This window comes from Pituophis catenifer, unplaced genomic scaffold (genome assembly GCF_029215685.1).
Source record: "Pituophis catenifer annectens isolate HBS135680 unplaced genomic scaffold, rPitCat1.0.hap2 SCAF_3, whole genome shotgun sequence".
In the NCBI taxonomy this organism is placed as follows: domain Eukaryota; kingdom Metazoa; phylum Chordata; class Lepidosauria; order Squamata; family Colubridae; genus Pituophis; species Pituophis catenifer.
In genome coordinates, this window is record NW_027256883.1 from 168,507,115 (window position 1) to 168,525,120 (window position 18,006).

Below are 18,006 nucleotides of genomic sequence, written 5' to 3' on the forward strand. Positions count from 1 at the left end.
ATGACCTTTCGTGATGTTTTTCCCATTCACGGAGCTGGGGTGGGCATGGCCTGTGCGTGACACATCCGGCCCACAGGCTGCCAGTTTGACACCCCTGGTAATATTCTCTGCATCACAAGCAGCTCTTGGAGCATTCATTGAACAAAGATTTATATAAAATGATCTGGCTGCTATTATAAACACTGCTGGAAAACACTGTGGACTCTAGCCAATTGATGGTTCATGCCTGATCCCCAGCAGCAGATCTGAGCGTGCTCATTCTTCTCCCATGTAATTACTAGTTATATGCTTTGCTTTTCCTTCCTGAAAGAAGTCCGCTGCAATTGATTTTAGTTTGCAAGAAAGGAATCTGGCTCTGGATATTGATAAAAGATTATAGGAGTTTTCACCAATTTCTTCTTAATAAGCCCATACATTTAACTTACTCTCAGAACTGTCCAAATCTGAATACAGGATTCTAAGTGGAGATGCAGACTGACCACTGCAATGTTGAGTAAAACTATCACTTCCTGTCATCTGCATGTTAGCTCTCTTGGTTGTAGCCCAAGACTGCATTGGCTGTTTTGGCAGCTGTAGCATACTGTTGGCTAATGCTTCATTTGTGGCCTGTCAGGACTCTTGATATTTCTCAAAAGTACTATCAACTTAGGTATAAAACCTTGTATTTGTCACCACTGAACACTTCTTGTTGAATCCAGCGCAATATTCAAGCCTATCAAGATCCTTTTGAATCTTGATTCTGTCTTCTGAGGTGTTAGGGATGCCAAACCCCAGCATGGTATCATCTGCAAATTTGCTGATATCTCTTTTATGACATTATCTAAGTTATTTATAAAAAGGTTGAAGTGCATTTGGTCCAAAAACAGAAGCCTGAGATATATTTCCCCAGGTAGATATACATCCATTAAACACCATGTGTTGCGTATAGTCATTCATCCAACCATGAAACCCTTTGGCAGTCCATTCCATATAGCTCCACTTTCTGAAGGAAGTGGCTGTGGTCAACTTAATCCAATGCCTAACCCAAGCCTAAATATGTGCTATCCATAGCATTTACTTGGTTTATTTTCTTAAAAAAAAGAGCAGTTAAGATTGGCCTCAAATAACCTGTTTTTAACAAACACAAGCTGGCTTTTAGTGATCACTTTGTTTCTTTCTAAGTGTTTGCAAAGCCCCTGCTTGATTGTTTCGTGTATTGAGGTCAAGCTGATATATGTGTATTTTCCTTAGGTCTGCTTGACTTCCCGTTTGACTTGTGTTTACTTAATCAGGACATAAAGAACTCTTGAAAGTTTTTTAAAAAAAACACCCAACAATCTGGGTGTGGAGAATGACAAAGTAATTTCTACAGAGGCTGGAGATAGGAGAAGTTCCTTCCTTTTCAGAAGCATAACAGCAGAGAGGATCAGGCTGTTTCAATTGCAAATATTTCCTCAAGCTGATAGGTATGTGAAGAACTATTTAAATGGATTTTGAGTGTTTAGGCTTTTCTGTTGCACACTGATTATTATGCTGAATGCAGAGAATGACTTACAATGTCAACTGCATTAAAACTTGCTATCTTGAAAAGGATGGTATGAACAGTTTTGTCAAATTTTGGCTTTTTCCAACTCTGTAATTGCAACTAAAATAAGATTTTAAAAGTAAAGTGTTAAATGCACTAATATTCAGGATTATGGACTTAACTTTTAAGAAAGTGCAGAAGCATCTCTGTAATTATTTGTCTTATTTGTATGCATCTGATTGGTTAGGTGCAGGTGTCCAAATGAGGCATCAAAAACTTTGGGCCGGTGAGTAAACCTGCATATTGATTGATTTTTCTGTGCTGCAGCCTTCACCTACTTGTCTCCATGAGTAAACTGGCTAGAAAGGAACTCAATTTAAGGAACCCATTTCTGGATTTTACCTTCTTCCTCTCTTTTGGCTACAGCGATGGCCAGATGTTCTGTCTGGACCATAGTCAATATGATCCCCTATTGATAATTCCCCTGCTTCTTTTTCCTTGGAAGCCAGAAAAATCAAGTGGTATTTGCTTTTTCTTTAGTGAGCAAGGCTTCTGAAGACAAAACAACAATTTTACAGTTCTTTCTACCACTTGCAGCTACTTTAGAGTAGAGCAGCATAAGAATATCAATCTTTTTTTTTTAAAGGCTGTGTGTGTGTGTGTGTGTGTGTGTGTGTGTGTGTGTGTGTGTGAAATGTGGCAGAACCCTGTCAAGTTTCAAATAGTTAAAGGAAAAGGGGGAAGAGGCCAGGTTTTCACAGTTCCACCAGAGACTGCATTTAAAAAAAGAAACCAAAAGCCCATATCAAAGATCCAGCCTTTCACAACAGGCACCCCAGCTACCCTGGACAAAATGGCCCTTGAAGGCAGAGATCCATGGAAGGGGGCCTGGCCCATCAGAGCACATGCCAACCAACTGAAGCAAAGGCATCTGTGTAGGATGGAATGAAGGACAGGCGACAGAGTGTAGACTGCCTTGCTCCTTCCAGAATAGAGGGAAAAACACTACTTTTGATGCAGAGCCAGAAAACTCAGGTAGTGGTTCCCTTCCCAACAGCTTGGGAAGGGGCTGAGGATGCAGTCAATCATTCCTGTTCCCTCCCAAACTGGGGAAAGTGCCCATTCTTGTGCCTGGGTAAGTGGGAAGTAGGGATCAGCCTTATTACAAATAAGCAAAATAGTGCTAAAGAAATGAATGTTGTTTTTTACAATCCAGGACATTAAAACTATAGTTTTAAAGAAGATGAGTAATTTATTGTTGAATTTAGTTGATCTCAGATATTTATTTTGTCATGTTTTATGGACTCATTTGATCATCTGTCTACAGTTTGGGAAATAAATAATACATGTCTATTGTTACCTCTTAACTACTCCTAATGTTGAGTATTTTTGCTTTGCAGGTTTCATTGTTCTGCTGAATCTGCAGTTTGGTAGGACTCTTTTACTTTTGTTTGTTAGTTGAGGAGATCAGTTCAAAAAATCTTAAGCAGCCTGTCTTAGCATGATCAGAAGCAGAATTTAAAAAGATACAGTAAAAGTAATGAATGTTTTAGAAACAAAGCACACCTAGAGTTAAGCCTGCATATACTTTCTTAAATACTGTTTCTATGTGAGAGCAAGAGAGACTGAAATTAGTTAGAATCCCTGTTTAAAACATACATCAAATTTGCCTCCTTAACTATAGATTTTCCAATTCTCCTCAACCAAATAATTACATTCTAATGATATGATTCTTTTGTGCTATATTCCAAAGGAACATAGAATTCATGCAAATCTCTAATAGAGCAAACTTACTTCTTTACAGGAGGAAGTACAGACACTAATCAGCATTAAGAGGAATACAGAGGACAGTTTCCTATTTAGACTAATTTACTATGTTGAAACTCAGCTTTTCCCCAAACTACAATGGTTTTAATAATGGCCTCCTGATTCTGACTGATTTCTTTCTTTCACTCTCTTCTTTCTTCCTGATGACTTCTGAAATCTCTTGATGATGTTCTCCCACTTCTCTGTAGTTATATATTCAGATTTCCCTCAAAATCAACTTGATGACACAATTTTAAATTCAGTGGTTAGTTCTTCCCTTGACAATTTCATTAGCCCTAGACAGATCATGTTTTAGTTTCTGAGTTTTATCCCATTGGATTTTCTCCCATATTTGCTTTAAGGCAAATTCTTTCAGCAGAATAATTTTTCCCTCATATAATTAAGACCTGAATAATTCTACAATGTTTTATCAGTTGCCTTACACATAATTTAGAGCAGCAATCCTTATTGATAAATAGTTTCAGGCTTGCCTCTGTTCAAAGCTCAAGAAAGGAAAACCCCAACTCCAGGTTTGTAGAGAAAGGTACTTTTATTGAGTATGAACTGAATGCAGTGAAAGAAAAGCAATGTCTGAGGTAATAGGCGCGAAAATTACATATTGAAAGGATCCCCCAAATTTGTCCCCCCCCCCAGTCCCAAGGCAAATATCCAATCCACATCTCTTCAAGGTGTCATGTGGGGTACTTCTTTAGGCGGCCCCATCTATCTGATATGCCAGAACGGTTGACCTTGGCAGTTTTCTCTGCAGCTGCTAACAAGACAGCAAGAATTTTCCTCCCTTTTTCAAGACATCTCCACCAGCTCACTTCCCCCCCCCCGTCCCAAATACCATCAATACCTTCCCCCCTCCCATTACAATGGCAGCCAAAAGCAAGCAAGCAGCATGAGGCTGACAAATAGTATATAAATGCTGACTAGTGTCTATATTCTCCTACTGGTTATTCTAGATGGAATAAAAAATGCTATTCTGTTATCATATACTCTTAAAACTTTTGTTTTCTGATGATTATTGTCAGAGAAGATAGATGATGGAAAAAGTTCATATGCATGACTGAGTCATATATAGAGTTTTTCTCAATACTTTGATCTATGTCAACTGACAGTGCAAAGAATAATTTAAAAATGGGTTATAATGAAAAGGTCCAGAAATTTTGTTAAATTTTGGCTTTTTCCAGCTCTGTAATTGCAACTAAAACAAGACATTAAAAGTAAAGCATTAAATCCACTAATATTCCAGAAAGAATGCACAGCAATATTGAAGCTTGTAATCTCTGCCTTCCCTATAATGTTCCTACTTTTCCCAAAATAATCCTGGTTCTTAGCTGAAGTTGCTAATGTCTCATTTATGAAAAAAGTCACTTATCTTATAATGTCACTGTTTCATACAACAAGCCACTTAACTTAGAAAAACTCATTATTTCAGAAACCTTTTAATTTGACTCAATTTAATTGTATAAATGAGTCAGTACTGCTTTCGAAGGTCAAGTGTGCATATGTGCATACTTTACATTTTTTATACTGTGTTTCCCCAAAAATAAGACCCTGTCTTATATTTTTTTGAACCCCAAGATATCCGCTTGGCCTTATTCGGCTTATTATCAGGGGATGTCTTATTTTGGGGGAAACAGGGTTGTTTACCATTTACTACTATTCTAAATACAGTGGATTTGTGTTTATACATCTGGGAAGAAGGCAAATGTTATGGTGAAGATAAACTGCATGCAGGTTTAGCCATTTGTAATATCATCTCTTTTTAGGTTCTACCTACAAACTTGTCTGTTATGTCACCAACTGGGCTCAGTACAGGAAAGAACCAGCCACGTTCACCCCAGATAACATAGATCCATTTCTGTGCACCCACTTGATTTTTGCTTTTGCGGATATGGACAACAATCAAATTAGAACTAGAGAATGGAATGATGTTACACTTTACAGAAAACTCAATGCCCTAAAGAACAGGCAAGTAATTTTCTGAAAAAGTATATTTGTGTAACAATAATATTGCCTTTATCAGTAAAGATGACAGCATCAAACCAGATAAAACACACAAAAAAGCTCTTAATTCAGACCTTATGGCTCATCATTTAAGTTATATACTCTGGACAGTTAGTTATTGATAATATTGTCAAATGGTCATAATCCCAGTGCCTAGGATAGATATAAAGTAGGTAGGGCAGGCTATGTCATGTATATGAATGAGATCCCTTTCCCCTTCTCAGTTCTCAGAGTATTGGTATTTTTCTTTATTTTTCAAATTATTTTAAGGATATTATAAGAGCTTTCTCTACAGTTTTGTCTTTCTAGCTTAGCAGGCTCTTTTGATACACCGGTCCATTAGGGATCCCACTCTGGAGCAAGATGATTCACAACCAACTTTACATAGACCAATTGTATGTTTTATGTTTTCTGGAGGAAGGAACATTGGATGTTGCTTGTAGTGGATATATTTCCTAAGGATCAAACCAATGTATGCAAATAACTCTTTTTTTGCAGATATATCCCTAGTATATATCCCATAAAATGGAATGTCTTAAGTTAAAAGCCAATGGTTCTCTGCTCTCTTTCTCTCTTTTACCATTAGGAAAATGCAAATGTTAGTTATAAGTGTTTATATATATCTTTAGCCTGTTACAAACATAACCAGCCAGCCAGAGGGTTTTGCTTGTTGAGTGTGAGATAGATAGACCTGAAGTTCTTTCATCCAGGAGAAAATAATAATTTAAAGAATCATAGTAAATCATAATCTAACTAAAATAATACCAGCATAAGCCTTGAGTTTATAAGATTTGTTTGAGAAATCCAAATTATATTGGAAATATCAATGAGAAAGAGAAAGGGGAAATAGTGTTCTCTATCTCTATTGGAACTGCCCGAGAAGCCAAGAATGTAAAAGCTTTTTATGTCCTGGTCTATCATAATCTCTACTGTGTCAATAAAACCTTTGCACAAAATTTTCGTCAAAGCAATAGCAATAGCACAGACTTATATACCGCTTCACAGTGCTTTAGAGTCCCTCTAAGTGGTTTACAGACTCATCATATTACCTCCCACAATCTGGGTCCTCATTTTACCTACCTTGGAAGGCTGAGTCAACCTTGAGCTGGTGAGAATCGAACTGCCAAACTGCAGGCAGCCAGAAGTCAGCAGAAGTAGCCTGCAGTACTGCATTCTAATTACTGTGCCACCAGGGCTCAAAGGCTATTAGCTTATGGTACACATATAAAAGGAAATAGTTGATGGGAATCTTGGGATAATTTTTCAAGACATAGATTATTTTGTTGATTGTCAATATACATAGAACATTTATATTATTTTTCTTGCTTTCCAGAAATAGCAATTTACTCACACTGCTGGCTGTTGGAGGAGGAAATTTTAATAACCAAAAGTAAGACTTTTCTCCTAAACTTTTTCACTAAAAGAGGTCATATATTTGTAATAATGTGATTTTTAATCTGGTCTAAAGGAGATAGGAAGGGATGGAGATTCCATTTCTGCAGCTGGGAAGGAATTCTGCTGGCAAAAAAGTGATGGAAACCACATTTACATACACAGAAAGTTCTATGGGGAAGTCAAAGGATCAATGTTTACTGCTCAGTCTAAAGAAAGTACCTCAATTTCCCTATTTCTCCTATAAAGTTTGGATTTTGCTCTTCAACCTGAAGGCTTCACAGCTAATTTTCTACACCATTGCTTTCATTGGTAGAAACAAACAAAACAAAACAAGCTGAAAACTCTAACAGAATCACACTTCTCACTTCTTGCCTTGGCCAGTTTAAGCTAGCTTGGAAACAGCAGCATGTGTTAACTCCTCCTTTCCTGCAACATTACCCCTATCTCCATGTTACATTGCTTTGTTGGTAATTTGTAATGTGACATTTAAGGCATGATAGAGAAACTTGAGTAAGAATCTTTCCTTACTTGATTATAATTACAGTATAAAAATGCTGGGATAACTTTTTTCCCCTGTTACCTTAGTCTGTTTCCCAGTCCATGCTTGAATCAGACTTACATGTATTTATCATTCCAGTCTTTTATGTTTTTCCCCTGTCCCAGCACAGATTTTTACCAAGGATATAAGCTCATATGCTTTACACTTTACTTTCCATTCTGTCAATGACTCAGTTGGGTGCTCTTTACTGAATGGGATCAGCCTGGCATTCATTGGCCATATCTCCTCCTTCTAATCATCGACTCAGAGATGTGGATCAGCTCATTTGTGTGGCAGCGTTGGTTGTACATGGTAAAGAAGAGAAAGACCTATTTGTCTGTTTGTTCTTGCATGGTGTAGCTCTCCTCATTTCTCTGCTGTTATTTACTGTGTTTTTGAACACAATGCTGTTCTAAAATAGCACTGATTCTATGTTGCAAAGGAGCCCAAATGATATCAAGTGTTTGCTAGGCTGTCTTTGGAAGCATCATCAAAATACTTGCATGAAACCTAGCAATCTAGCCATTTATAAAAATTGACCTTTTTACCAAGTCTATCCTCATTCCACATTAAGGAGAGTGAATGGTAGATATTTTTCACTAACTGATGGTATTTTGCAGAAGGAGAAGGAAATAAAATTGGGAAATCCACCAATCTCTGTCTTTAATATGCCTGTATACACAGTAAACATGAGGAGCACTGTTTTCCAGCATTTTCCAGGATAGAGACCACTAGTAGGAGCAGAAATCTTATGCAGGTATAGTCTTGCAGTTGACTGAAGGATTGGTGGATAATACTTTAATGAAGCCATGAGGAAGGACTTTCAGACTTGGAGAATAAGTCTCAGTTCTTCAAATTCATACATATCATACATGCATACTCATCATCACTTTTAATGAACTGCTAAGGAACAAAGATCTGAACCAGACAATCCCTATCTAGCAGAAAACCACACTGTTCTTTCCAAAGTTTGTACATTGTCACTCTTCTACTATTTCTGTCAGAATTCTGTGAAACACCATCCGCATCACACTTACCAAATAATCCCCCTCCCTATATATAGTATTTGCTCTTCTGACATTTGTTTTGTAACAGGGAACAGAAACAGCATTCTTCTTATACATGTAACACAAACTGCACAACCCCATCTGTATTTTAACACATTCCTAACCTTATCCCTGCATTATCCATGACATTAGACCATGCATCTTCCTCTTCTCTAAATTTCCTTCCTTTATACTCCTATTCCATTCTGAATTACAGAGTTCTATACACCACAGTCATCAATGGGTAGACCTATGAATATTGATCTCCATTGACCATCAAGTCTCTGATCAGCTGAGGCTTTCACACAACACTTTTTAAAAATAAAATAGAATACTGTGTTTCCCCGAAAATAAGACCCTGTCTTATATTTTTTTGAACCCCGAAATAAGTGCTTGGCCTTATTTTTGGGGAGGTCTTATTTTGGGGCACATGGAGCAAGAAGGAGCTCCTCTTGCCATCTTACCTGATTTCCAAATCTGTCTCCCTAACCCTAACCAGAAGAAATAGCAGGAACTGACTGCGCATGTGGTTAAATATTTTTGGGGAGGGGTTATTTTCGGGGGGGCTTATTTTAGCACATGCACTCAAAAACCCGATTGGGTTTATTATTGTCTTATTTTTGGGGAAACAGGGTAGTTTACCAACTTAAACTGTAAATTGGGGCATGTAGCTTTCCCTGCTAACTCTGAAAATATTTGGCTGAACTTGGAAGCAAATGGAGCATTTTCTGTTATTATTTATTAAGGGTGGGTAGGTACTGGATCTTGCCGATGAACTATGGTTCATGATGTTCTGTTCAATGTTCAATGAACATTGAAAATTATATTGTCCAAAAATAATATATGTCTTCCAGATTTACAACAATGGTGTCATCTTCAGAAAATCGCCAGACATTCATCTCATCAGTTATATCTTTTCTCCGTGAGCATGGATTTGATGGTCTGGATCTGGACTGGGAATATCCAGGTTCTAAAGGCAGCCCTCCAGAGGACAAACACCTCTTTACCATTCTGATTCAGGTGAGACACTGAAAGCATAAACTTTTAATTGAAATTTCCATAAAAGAATCTTGTAGGCTGTTTAAATTGTGTGGTTTGATATTCTGCAATGAAAGCCCTTCTTAAATCAACAACAGTAAAACTGCAGTAAAAAATTCTTTTAAAATTAGAATTGTAAATCAATGTCCAATTAAGGTTTGCTATTCAGAATTTTGCTCTTATCACAATGTTGCTCTAGAATCCAGTCCTAGAATACATATTTTATTGATAGAATATACAATAAAAGGACAGCATATTTCTGAGCATGTATGAAGTACCTATGTATTTATAGCTAGCCTCCATTTATTTAGAATGGCAAAATACATAATAAGAGCAAAGGTAGGACTGAAGTTCCAACTAAGTTTTTGTATTATTTACAAATATTCTTACACACTTTCATGACTAACAGTACAATTCTGTGCGTGTCTACTTAGAAATAAGTTTGACTGAATTCAGGGATGCTTATTTTCCAAGTTATGTAAGTTAGGTAAGCGCGATAGGATTGGAGCTTAAAGCTACAATCTGGCATGCACATTTCTTCTCCTGGGAAGCTGCCTTAGAACCTTCTCTACCCTCCCTCTCATGTTGCAAAAGAGATTTCACTATGCCTTTATGATTCCACTATACCTCTTATCTGGGATGAGTTTGATCCTGTGACCCCAGATGACGTGGACAGGATTCTGGGTAGATTGAACGCGACCACATGTTTGTTGGACCCGTGCCCCTCCTGGTTAGTGCTGGCTTCCCGGGAGGTCACGCAAGGCTGGCTCCAGGGGATTATAAATGCTTCACTGGGCGAGGGTGTCTTCCCCGCCGCCCTTAAGGAGGCGGTGGTGAGGCCCCTCCTCAAGAAGCCTTCCCTGGACCCGGCAGTATTGGCCAATTATCGTCCAGTCTCCAACCTTCGTTTTGTAGCAAAGGTTGTTGAGAGTGTGGTTGCGGGACAGCTTCCCCAGTACCTGGATGAAGCGTCGTATCTGGATCCGTTCCAGTTGGGTTTCAGGCCTGGGTACAGCACGGAAACGGCATTGGTCGCATTGGTTGATGATCTCTGGAGGACTCGGGACAGGGGTTGCTCCTCTGTCCTGGTCCTGTTAGATCTCTCAGCGGCTTTTGATACCATCGACCATGGTATCATGCTGCACCGGTTGGAAGAGTTGGGGTTGAGGGGCACCGTGTTGCGGTGGTTCTCCTATCTCTCTGACCGGTTGCAATCTGTGTTGGCAGGGTGGCAGCAGTCGACCCTGAGGCACCTTGTTTGTGGGGTGCCGCAAGGGTCGGTCCTCTCGCCCCTTCTGTTCAACATTTATGTGAAGCCGCTGGGTGAAATCATCCGTGGTTTTGGGGTGAAGTACCATCAGTACGCTGATGACACCCAACTGTACATCTCCACCCCAGGCCACCCCAACGATGCCCTTGAAGTGATGTCCCAGTGCCTGGAGGCCGTACAGATCTGGATGGGGAGGAACAGGCTCAGGCTCAACCCATCCAAGACCGAGTGGCTGTGGTTTCCGACGTCCCGATATAGTCAGCTGGTGCCATCGCTGACTATTGGGGGCGAATCATTGGCCCCACGGATAGGGTTCGCAACTTGGGCGTCCTCCTGGATTCACGGCTGTCTTTAGAAGAGCACTTGACGGCTGTGACCGGGAGGATTTTTCATCAGGTTCGCCTGAAATGCCAGTTGCGTCCCTTTCTAGATTCCCTACGCACAGTCACTCATGCCCTCGTTACCTCTCGTCTAGACTATTGCAATGCTCTCTACATGGCGCTCCCCTTGAGGTGCACTCGGAGGCTCCAACTGGCGCAGAGTGTGGCTGCGCGGGTGGTTATGGGAGTGACGTGGAGTTCCCATGTAACACCTCTCCTGCGTGAGCTGCACTGGCTCCCAGTGGTCTTCCGGGTGCGCTTCAAGGTTTTGGTTATCACCTTTAAAGCGCTCCATGGCTTAGGACCTGGTTATTTACAGGACCTCCTGCTACCACCAATAGCCTCCCACCGGCCAGTACGCTCCCATAGAGAGGGGTTCCTCCAGGTGCCGTCGGCCAAACAATGTTGGCTGTCGGCCCCTAGGGGGAGAGCCTTCTCTGTGGGGGCACCTATGATCTGGAACGAGCTCCCCCCGGAGATACGGAGGATCCCGGATCTGCGCACCTTCCGCCGCGCGCTTAAGACTCTTCTATTTCATCAAGCTGGCCTGGCCTAAATCTTTCCCCTTTTAATGTGGAAATTTTAAATTTGTTTTAATTATAGGGTTATAGGTAAGGCATTTTAAATTGGGGAGCCATTTTGGATTTAATTTTGTTTTAAATGTATTTTAATGTTTATATTGTATGTTTTTTAATCTTGGCTGTTCACCGCCCCGAGTCCTTTGGGAGAGGGGGCGGTATAAAAATTTAATAAATATAAATATAATATAAATATAAAGATAGTGAAAAAGGAGTACTGTATGTTGGAAGGTTATTTAGATTTCCTATTCCTTGTTTAAGGGCAAGGAGCTTGTATCAGTTAGTTTTCTTATGGCTGCTGTCAAGGTAAGGGAAAGGAAACAAAATGTGAATGTAGGGGTTGGAATGTGGTAGTCACTGAAACATTTTCCTTTGCCTGCACTGAGAGCATGTTAGCAGTTCTATCACAAAGATTCTTCATATATTGCTCTTTAAATTACCCAATGTAAAAAGAAGATTCATTTAAATAGACTATATGTATATGTGTGTGTGTATACTGTATACAAACACACATACACACACATACAATCATTAAATCATAGGACTATCTAGCTCAATACATATAGTATGTATATACATTATATTTATGTTTGTATCTTAATACACACACACACACACACACACACACACAGCTACATAGTCCTATGACTTAATGATTGGTGTTTATAAAAAATTTCTAATATGGAGAAGCTTCCTTTGAAACATTTCCTGGTCTCTTGTAAGTGAGAAATAGTAACGACTGCTGCTGCTTCTGTTTCCCTCTGCAGGAACTATCAGCAGGGTTTAGGGGAGAGAGTGAACAAACTGGAAACCCACAGCTCCTGCTTTCAGCAGCTGTATCTGCAAGCAAAACAACCATAGATGCTGCATATGAAGTGCCTGCATTGGGGAAGTAGGTCATGCAATCTAAGAGAAGAGGTCCACTATGAAGTTACAGTGGTGCCTCGGTACTCATCCTTAATTGGTTCTGGGAGGTGCGATGAGTACCAAAAACCATGAGTACCAAACAAATTTTTTTCATAAGGAATAATCTAGTGAGTCACAGGGCAGCCAACACTGACAAGTTCTAGCTTGTGCATTGAGTACCAGGACAATATTTTAATGTCAAAATGCATTGAGTAGCAAATTCGGTGAGTTTCAAAGCAGTTGAATACCAAGGTAAACACTGTTTGGAATATTACCTCTGCAAGATCGGATAACAGACTGTGGGATGATGAGATGTTCTATCTATCCTATCTCTTGGGGCCAGATTGGGAAAAAAGTGATATGGAGTATTTCAGTTAAGGTTTCTGACACCTTTCTAAACAGCATTAACTACATCCTGCTATAGCTTACCATTACATACAGTATGTGTTTATGCTCCAAAATAACTATTGTTATTTGATCCTTTATACTGGCTGTTTGTTTATTGTTCCTTAATTTTGACTTTTATTTTTAATTTGCATTCAGGAATCTTGATTTTATCAATGTGATGACTTATGATTTCCATGGAAGCTGGGCTCCAGTGACAGGACACAACAGCCCACTGCATCAGGGTTTAGTAGACTATGACCCAGTTTCCTTCTACAATTGTGTAAGAAAAATGGCAACATAAAGATCTGTTATAGCTTTTGTAGTACTCATAGTGGGAATTTGATTAAGCAATATAAACATATGTAGAATACTGATGAAACTCAAGATATTTGATGTATGTACATGTCAAAATCAAAACAAGTTTGAATTGACTATGTCTCAGAAAAGTAGGATGCTAGCTAAAGCTTTATTTTTTTAACCCCTCATGCTAAAATTGCTATATCACTGAAAAAAGGTAAAAGATATGCATAAGAAGAAATGGAATTCTCTGATACTTTCTAAGTAGAAGGCAGCTTGAGTTGGGTACAGTAACTGAAAAAGGATTAAGCAAGCTCTGGCTGTAACATGATTTGCATCATATAAAAAACCTAGTACTGTAAATAATGGGTAACTTGAATCTGGGCCACAAATTTGTTAATTCATTTATTTGAATTCTCATTTTTTTAAACATAGGAGCATGATATACAAGGATCACGATGCACTGAGCATGAAGTGCACTGTAACCACTTGAAAGCATTTTTAATCATTAATTCACTTATTGAAACCACAATCTGATTGATAATCTGGGATTTAGAAAAAGAAAAAGTGTGTTAGCTCAGAGAGAGATAGAAAGGAGGCCGAAACCAATCTTTTAAAAAATTATTTATTTGTAAAAGGCATTTGTTCCAACCATAGCTTCTCCTGTTCTCATTCCCATCAAACACTAAAATTGGGTACTGAAAGATGGGACTATTTATTTGTCCATTTGGTGTGGTTTGCTGTATGATTTGCTGTCGGACTAATAAATGACCATACTGTTCTTGATCTTCCTCTATCCTGCTCTGTACTGTGAACAGACTGTATGTGTACCATGTTTGTTTGTTTGTTTGTTTGTGTACTGTAGGAATATGCAATGAAATACTGGAATGACAGTGGAGCACCATCTGAAAAACTCATGATGGGGTATCCAACATATGCACGTACTTTTAGACTTTCTAGTACAAATACTAATGTTGGTGCTCCAGCCTCTGGTGGAGGTAGTCCTGGAGTCTACACCAAATATTCTGGTATCCTGGCATATTATGAGGTAAACACCCTTCATTTTATTAAAAATTATAATTTATCTAACTAGAAAGCAACCCTTGGTTTTCCTTGGCTAATCTCCAGAAGCTAAGGTTTGGATTGGTTTAGGCTTGGATAGAAGATTTTCAGGAAATCCCAGGGGCCTTTGCTAGGCTGGGAAGTTACTAATTTACTAACTAACTTGCACAAGAAAACAGTGAGAAACCAGCTTCATACTATTATCAAGGTAGACCTAAGGCTCAACTTTCCATAGGTAAGTTTATAAAATGGCCATGGGTAAATTGTTCTCTCTCAGCTTTACTTGCCTTGTGAGTTTGTTCAAAGAATAAACAGAAATAATTCTATGAATGTGTCTCTAAAATACTTGAAAGATAGGGCAAAAATATCAAAACCTAACAATGATAAAATATAATCTTAGCAATATAATTCTGTTCATGTTTATTAGGAGCAATGTCACAATTTAGTGGAATTTACATTTGAGTAAATATTTACAGAACCAAATTGTTTCTGTTACTGTAATTTAAGTGACCTAAACTGGGATTTCTCTCCCCACTAATGATTAGAACATTTTCTTGGCTATCAATTGAGCCATCTTTTTTCCTATTCTTATACTACAGAGATCTATTTTTTAAGAAACTGCTGTAGGTTAAAATTTGAGCATGCGAATCACAATACTCTTTAATAGCAATTAATTCCAATGGGGAAATATTGTAAAAACACTTCTGCTTTATTTTGTTCTCTCTCCTGAACTGCTTTGATCCTTTTGACAGGTTTGTGCATTCTTACAAGGAGCTAGCAAAGCATGGATTGAGAAACAGAAGGTTCCATATGCTTTCAAAAATGGAGAATGGGTTGCATATGATAATGAAAAAAGTTTTCAATTTAAAGTAAGTTGTCATTTTGTGTAATAATTATTGAGTTAAACCTAGTTTAGCCAATTAAATAAAATGACTAACTTCCAATATACAATGTACATGGAAGAAGCAGAAGTTCCATCTGCTTATTAAAGTTATCTTATCATGCTATTGCACAGTATAAATTCGTATCTGGGCCTGATGCCATTGAATAATACAAAGAATTTTTTGTCAACAAAGTCAGAGCGTTAAGGCAGGATCACCATCTCTGGGTAGCAAAAATCCAGACAACTAATAAAGGGCTATAAAATGATAGCAACTGCTTTTTATGGCCATCTAGTGATAGTCAGAATTTTTGCAGCTCAGATACACTAGCCCTATTTAAGTTTCACATAGAACATCTGAACTTTATAACAAAATATAGTATGAAATATTCCTGGTCAAATGTCCAGCCAACTATTTATTCACTCCATGTGTTAGATCTAAATCTAAACATCTTTGTATTCTTATACAATTTAAACATGCTCTTGTTTCTCAGTGAGTCAGTTTTGAACACAGTAACTGGAGCACTTACTTGGTCATCATAGTGGAAGTAGAAGTGATTATAGGTTTTTTTTCTTAATATTATTCATTCAATATAAATTTCCTTCAACTTGGCTAACTCTAAAAGCTGCTGTTTATCTTTGCAGACTGAGTTTTTGAAGAGGAAAGAGTATGGAGGAGCCATGGTCTGGACTCTTGGTCTGGATGACTTCTCTGGCAATTTCTGTGGTCAAGGAATCAACCCCCTTGTGAATAAAATAAAGAGTGTTCTAATGAACTGAGGTAATTTATTAATACTATTGTGTCAATCTTTCCCACTGCTCTTCAGACAGGTTAACTCTCACTTTGATTTTGAGATTATTAAGAAGAGACAGTCCCTGCTCTCAGGTTTAAAATCTAAAAAGATATAAGAGAAGAAAAGGCTGGGGAAGTACTGATTCCTAAAGATAAAATGATTATATAATATCCAGTTATAATGCATGCAGAAATAAATTTTTCAACTTTTTTCATCTGCATTATATCATTAACAAGAATATTAAAAATAACCAACACTAAACTATCAGAAATAACAACAAATGTTAATAAAAATAGATGACAGTAGATAGTGAATTCCCAGGGCAGCATTACAAATCATACAGTATCCACTAAAGTTAGAAGTAGATAAAAGTTTAGCTTTATACTATGGAAAGTATAACACGAAAACCTCAACTGAGAAAAGCCATGGTGGGTGGCTGAGGTTAATATTTATGGGTCCATCAGGGAATGGCCATGATATAGGTAGTCCTTGACATACAACCACAATTGAGCCCAAAATTTCTGTTGTTAAGTGAGAGATTTGTTAAATGAGTTTTGTCCCATTTCTTGCAATAGTTTTTAAATGAATCACTTAACTATGGCAAGAAATGGGACAAAACTCATTTAACAAGTTGATGACTGTGTGAACACACATCTTTAAGATACTGCCACTTTGCTTTTGAGCAAAAATAAGTTGTGCTTAATATAATTGTAATATAAGCCCCAGAAAAAAATAGCAACCAACAAGACAATTTAGGTATTATAGTGCAAGCAGGCAAAAGGATTGATTCTTTTATGCTATACCCCAAACCTTATACCCTCTTCAGAGAAGGTTGCTATTAAACTTTAAAAAAATTGTAAGTCCCACCTCCAGTCTTTTCTGACTTCAGTTATTTTTCCCTGAAATTCCAATTACAGATAATTTTTTGTGTATTTGTTCTATAGGCCTCTGCAAGAAGAATGGAGAACCTATCCCATCCTCATCTATATACAACATCCCTGAACTATTTCTTGATCATAAATACTTCGTAGGATGTAACACAGAGTGATTTACGTAACTAAATAAGCAGTGTCATATTTTAATGCTCAAAATCCCAAATTACTGATGAAAATGTACTGTTGGGAAAATGGTGGTACCTTTCTATGGCTACTTCTGATATCAAATTTATTTTCTGCATTTTATGATAATATTAGCAAAAAAATAAATGTGGTGCATGCTCCGTTACCCAACCTGAAAGAAATAGAATAACATTCAGTAGAAGATTAACAAGTCTTATATTCTTCCTGCTCAGATGATATATTTCTTTGGAAAAAAATTAATAAATCCATGATTCAGAATCAGTTTCTAAGTTTCTTTCACTGCAGTAATATGTTTGCAGATTTTGGTTATCAAATACTTTAATAAGTGGATGACTGGATAGAGAGAGGCAGGATTTATGTGGTAAAGATGTTTTCCTAGTGTATATTTTACAAAATTTGTACCAAATTTTGATGAATGGGCAGGGGTTATGGGAGTTACACAATCAACATCTAAAAGACACTAGAATGAGGAAGGCTACTGTAGAATTGAAACTGAAGGTTCTGTTTGGCATAAATTCTTTCCATTTGGTACCGGTACAAGTGGTTCTGTGTACCTTGTAATCTAAATCTGCTAGTTTACAAGACATACAATGGATTCCATTGGAATCATAAGGCTTTCTATGAAACTTCTAAATGAAATCTAATTTTTGGAGAAATCAAGAATATATAAAAGGAAATTTTAAAAAACTTTTTATACAGTGGGGTGCAGAAAAATACTTAACCAACCTGCTACATTAGCAGAGCAATTGTCTGCTATAACAGTAGTATATTATCTCACAAAACTGACTAGAAATTGTAATATGTTTTTTATTACTTATGTGTTTTCTCCCATACTGCAGAGTACAGAAGGTAAAAGACTGTACGATACAAACCTAAATATAATAGCTACAGCTCAGTTCAGGTTGAATGAAAAACATGGTTTCTCCTATAAGAATATAGTATGGAAGTCTTTCCTTGAGTGGGAAATCTCTGTTTCTTGTTCAGTATGAATGAAGTTTATCTTCTCTGCAGCTGACAGAAAAGAACATTG

General features: G+C 37.8%; 1 protein-coding gene across 1 annotated transcript; it reads left to right on the plus strand.

Annotated features, from left to right (window-relative positions):
* The first annotated feature begins 1,362 nt into the window (after window positions 1-1,362).
* Window positions 1,363-17,234, plus strand: LOC139314193 (acidic mammalian chitinase-like). The gene is made up of 12 exons (XM_070939749.1): window positions 1,363-1,445; window positions 1,752-1,790; window positions 2,905-2,934; window positions 5,089-5,290; window positions 6,660-6,716; window positions 9,160-9,325; window positions 12,339-12,463; window positions 13,021-13,144; window positions 14,027-14,209; window positions 14,976-15,092; window positions 15,749-15,884; window positions 16,842-17,234. Exons 2-11 carry the CDS (start codon window positions 1,766-1,768, stop codon window positions 15,881-15,883), a joined length of 1,164 nt encoding a protein of 387 aa, XP_070795850.1. The 5' UTR covers window positions 1,363-1,445; window positions 1,752-1,765; the 3' UTR covers window position 15,884; window positions 16,842-17,234.
* The last annotated feature ends 772 nt before the right edge of the window (window positions 17,235-18,006 follow it).

Excerpts from the sequence above, each read along its gene's own strand:
- LOC139314193 (XM_070939749.1), top strand. The coding sequence starts at position 1,766 with ATGAGGCATCAAAAACTTTGGGCCG. Across the intron at positions 9,326-12,338 it reads TCTTTACCATTCTGATTCAG|GAACTATCAGCAGGGTTTAG; the intron begins GTGAGACACTGA and ends TTCCCTCTGCAG. Across the intron at positions 13,145-14,026 it reads CAGTTTCCTTCTACAATTGT|GAATATGCAATGAAATACTG; the intron begins GTAAGAAAAATG and ends TGTGTACTGTAG.